Source organism: Musca vetustissima, unplaced genomic scaffold (assembly GCF_032173495.1).
Source record: "Musca vetustissima isolate MV318-11 ecotype Yass unplaced genomic scaffold, APGP_CSIRO_Mvet_v1 utg664446, whole genome shotgun sequence".
NCBI lineage: Eukaryota > Metazoa > Arthropoda > Insecta > Diptera > Muscidae > Musca > Musca vetustissima.
Window position 1 is genome coordinate 28546 of NW_026882140.1, and position 4812 is coordinate 33357.

The following is a 4812-nucleotide window of genomic DNA, read 5'->3' on the forward strand; positions in this document are numbered from 1 at the left end:
TAATGTTTTAAATTACAAAATTAAATTTTGAAGAAAAATTTGATTGATACCAAAAGCTGAGTCCAATGCCTATACATTGTCCTTAACTGGGGCTATGTCTTCCAAGTTCTTTGTTATTTCAAAATGTAAATGTATTTTTTCATTCAACAAACACTATCTGCTCCTGATCATTTGTCGACATTAGAATTACAATTATATTGAGTTCAACAATTGATTGCATTTTTGTGTGTTATAAACACACATTTAATAACAAAAACCAAACGATTATTCTTTTTGCATATTGCTTATTTTTCAATGTAACACATCAATAATTTATTAAAAATATTAGTTTCGTTTTTTTATTTTCTTGAAGAAAGAGTTATGCTGGTTGATTTTTTTTTTAACTTTTACAATCTACCAAAAGTGAATGGAAGAGGATATATGTTGTAGTTTTTTGTATAAAAAGATGAGCATGTTATCTTAGACGCCCACATGCTACCGTCTACGTTCACCCTTAACAGTTTTTCTCTTTTCCTTTTTCTCTTCACGTGTTTGTTTTTGTTTTTCTCGATCTTCTTTATCTTTTTGTTTTTTGGCTGCAGCCTCAAGACGGGCCTGCTCACGTTTCTCTTTAATAAGATTCTGAACATCCTGGGCATTTGTGTTACGTTCGATGCCGGTTAAACCGCCACCACCTCCACCGCCATGTTTGTCACCCTCTTCGTCGGATTGAGCAGGTTCATAGTCATCATCGGAGACTTCAGTCTATAAACAGTCGAAATAAAAATAATTAATTTTGAGTTCAATTATATTAACATCTTCAAACTAATCATATTAACTAAGATCCACAAAGATTTTAGTAACAAGTTAATGTATATCTAAAAACTTCGTTGCCTGTCATTTATGAAATTTCAGATCTAAAAACGTCATAAATGATAGGCAACGATTTTGAATGTCTCGTTAAACGACGGGTGGCTCGTACATACTATTGCGCAAGTTATTTTCTCCGACAGTTTTTCGATCGTCTTGAGAGTGACAGGGCAAAGTGTACTACGTCATACAAGATATTTGCAAGCTGAGGAGGCATCACCACAGTTTACTGTGGTAATGCTGAGGCAAATGGATGCGCCGGTAGCCGAGCACCTTAATAAAATGACCAATGCCACGATTATGTCTCTCTCGAACCATGAACAAATTTACTTTAGACACGTTTACGATGTAAGGGTGACCGGCGCGAACCAACTCCGTTTCAGACAATTTGGAGTTGATTTACAAATGTCCGTCGGTCTGTCTGGAAATCGGTACCCTTCCTCCCCCACAAAATGATCAAAATTGTGCTAAAAATTTATAAAATCAGGCGAACCCACTAACCGATTTAAACCAAGCATAGATCAAGTCCGAAGATGGGACCCTTTCGTGCAGAGTAGAGCACTGTTATATTACATTTCTTTCCGACAAGCAGTACCTGCCAGTTCACGATGGGTGATGTTGCAAGTGGCACTAAATCATCCAAATCGTTGATACCTGACGGAATATCTATGTTAACACTGAAGCAACTGGATGAGTCGTGAATCAAGTACCTGACCAAAGATTTTAATATGTCGAATGAGACCCACACCGTTCCCCAAGCCTGGAGAATGGGCAGGGTAGTTCCGCTACTGAATCAAGACAAGTATGCCAGCAAAGGTTAATCGTACAGACGTATTTTACTTTTGTTGCCGGTAGTGAAGACTATTGATGAATTATTCTGCCACAGTATTAAAAAAATATATTAAGTAGCGGATCATTAACGTGAGTTCCATAACGAGAGTAAGAATGTCACTGAATGTGTAAATCGGGGGACATTCTGGGCTCAAACACAGAAGGCTTTGTTCAGCTATTTGGTGGCAGTGTAGTTCACGAGTACTAGAACTCCGTATATAGAGGTATTCAGATGTGCCAAATTGCTATATTGATAACTGCAGTACATCAAAGAAACTTCCACATGTGTAGACCAATATTTCCCATTACATTACCAAAATAATACGCCTTCGTGAATATAGTTCTCAAAGACCGCTCCCACCCATGGGGGTTCAGAAAAAAAACGTTCTTTCTTTACCTCGTTAGATGTGACAAGAACTGTGTAGTGATTTCTCTCCTAATGTCCTAATATAGGTATGGTTTCTGAACTAGAGCGATATCTGCTTTACTGCAGGATAGCGTGAGGGAGGAGTAGCTCTGCAACCTTTGTCTTACAATAGTGTAGATTTATCTGCACTATTTTCAGACCTCGCTGCATTCGGTTGCTTTTGCGACGGAGGCAGGCCCGAAAAAATCTGTCCCATTCCATACTAAAAACCGCCTCGGTCCCTCCTCAAATATTCCTCCCCTGCTCTATTTGTGCCATATTTAACGAACAGATCCCTGTTTTTCCCAAAGTTATTAAGCTTGCGCCAGCTTCCCAATTGAAGACCGAGGTTCTGCTTCTCGACCAACCTCTGCATTCTGCTGATCCAGGTCCAAAAGAGGAGGGGAACCACACACACCATTCCTCACGGGATGTCATCAATCGTAACGGCCGCAAGAAAACTACCCTCCCAAAGGGGTTCAAGGCATTAACTGCCTTAATAAGGAATTCAGCGGTCTTCTTATTACCGCAGTTAGTGACCTTGGCACCCTTGTATATTGCAATCTTACTAAACAATAGGGGCTAATGTATGGTCCACTAAAATTACGGCTACTATAAGTTTATGTTTTGTTTATGATTTTATCGGAGTTGCCCATTTGCGGGATTGTTCCAAAAGAAGTGGGAAGTTAAGTTTGGTAAAAGTATTACGAAGTGCAATCAATTCGCTTCATATGCAATTCATAAGTTTTTAATTACGGAAGTTGCCCATCTTTGGATGTGATCTATGTTAAAATACTATGATGTGAAATTTTTGGATAAAATCGATTTTGTAAAATTAGATTTTTAAAATTTGAACACTTTGTGTGGGAGAAACTAGAAGGTTAAGTAAACATATGAGGTTGTGCAAAGTTTGGGCAAATCGGATACTTCGTTCGCATGATATTTAAAATATATATTAGGGTCACCGACACATGGGATCTAAAACAAATATGTGGATAAGGCACATTACAACTGTTTTACATCCTTCAATCATAAAGTAAAGTTACAGATATGACGATTTTATCCGAACATAATTACAATTTTAGAAACAGGCTTAGTTTAAGACTCAATACAAGGCCTTGATTCAGACAAACTTATACTTCCAGAAAATCAAGCATTGTCTCTAACTTCGAAAATAGGTCACTCCTCCCCAAAGACGTCCTGTTAATTCATCAGATTTCCAACTCGTTACTTTTTACTTAAAATATAGAGTGATCATTAAATTCTAATTAATATTACCTGTGAATATTGTGCCAAAATTTGTTCACGTATTCTTTTCTCCTCCTCAGTATATTGTCTCTCCTTTACCACAGCTTGAACTTTGGTTGATTCCAATAATTTTACCAACTGCTCATCAACATCAATTTTAGGTGCCTTATTTTTCTCGTCATCTTTGCTGTTGGAGCAGGCTTTCCATTTATCCAGAATTGTTTCGATCAGTTCTGAAATGTTATCAGTCTGGAAGGAAAAATGAACAAACATTACTACCGGTTTCCACTCAACTCCCATGGATCTTCAACACCCTTACCAATATTTCACCTAAAATACCCTCTAAGGCTTCCTTCTTTTCATCCAGACTATCTTCGTCTTCCAGTATGCCCGTAATATAGCTACCAAATACAGATTCATCTGTATTCAGTTCCTTTAGTTTTTGATTTAGCCATGTGGCGAATTCGGTGGTAGCGGCCATTGGTTTGGATTCCTTAGGAGGAATATATTTGGAATACAACAAGTGGTGTGTAGTTGTTGTATATAATTTCAAAATAGATAAATAATTTAATTGATATCTTCTTTGTTTGTGTGCGTTTTTTCTCTTTCTTTCAGAATGTTGCAATTCCTTAAGAAATGTTTCTATTTTTGGGTATTTTCGGTCTTTTTTGTGACACTTCACTGAAAATTGTTTTGACATTTCACAAATGTCAAAGTGCTGACGAGAACAGCTGATTTGAAAAATTCTATTGAGAGTGAGAGTTCTGGTAAAATGTAGTGTATGAAAAATTTTGTAGGTGGCGCTAAGTTATAATTTTTTTAAATAAATAGTGTTGGTAAGCGTTAAAATTAAAGACATTTTAACCCACAAATGAGCAACCTAATATAACGAACTGTAATTCAAAAATATGTAATAAAATCTTAAAAAAGGTTTCGACAGTACGGCAGTATAGTGTGTGTGGGCCATTACAAACATTTTCTAATTCGATATTACTGGTATCAAGCTATCTCTTCAAATATAATAGGGTCGGGTAAGATAATGGTGTGGTATTGAAAAGATTGTGGATTCACACCATCGTAAATATTGAATTCTGAATTTAAATCTTAAAAACACGATTTTCCCACGGGTATGATGGGTACAAATGGGGTACCCATCATACCATCACGTTTTGGTACAATTTCAATTTATATTTTCTGTATTTTTAGGATTTCAGACGAATTTTTCAACTGTAGTTTGATATTCTCGGCATTGGAGGCTGATATACACATATGAAGCATAGCCCCCATATAAAGGCCCAGATATCTTGAATATAGGTTTTTAAATTCATAGACGCATTTTTGAAAAGAAATGCCTGTAATATGTTACTCCGGGAACTTGGTGTATATTTATATTTTGAAATAGCCCTCACATAAAGCCGTCTTTTCCACATGAAAAAACTGCAATTTATCATTACGAGTCCTTGGAGGTTAAAAGCCAT

The 4812-nt window shown here is 36.6% G+C and overlaps 1 protein-coding gene across 1 annotated transcript; it reads right to left on the reverse strand.

Moving 5' to 3' along the window:
- Window positions 1–460: 460 nt before the first annotated feature.
- LOC133328344 (coiled-coil domain-containing protein 43-like) lies at window positions 461–3815 on the reverse strand. Its single transcript, XM_061536913.1, has 3 exons — window positions 3654–3815; window positions 3365–3583; window positions 461–744 (listed from the first exon to the last, which is right to left on the reverse strand). Exons 1-3 carry the CDS (start codon window positions 3813–3815, stop codon window positions 475–477), a joined length of 651 nt encoding a protein of 216 aa, XP_061392897.1. The 3' UTR covers window positions 461–474.
- Window positions 3816–4812: the final 997 nt, after the last annotated feature.

What these genes read in the sequence shown, in the direction of transcription:
- LOC133328344 (XM_061536913.1), bottom strand. Translation starts at nt 3,815, where the DNA reads ATGGCCGCTACCACCGAATTCGCCACATGGCTAAATCAAAAACTAAAG. An exon ending in GTATTTTAGGTGAAATATTG is followed by an intron (nt 3,584 to 3,653) that starts GTAAGGGTGTTG and finishes TTTTCCTTCCAG; the next exon opens with ACTGATAACATTTCAGAACT. An exon ending in TTTTGGCACAATATTCACAG is followed by an intron (nt 745 to 3,364) that starts GTAATATTAATT and finishes GACTGTTTATAG; the next exon opens with ACTGAAGTCTCCGATGATGA.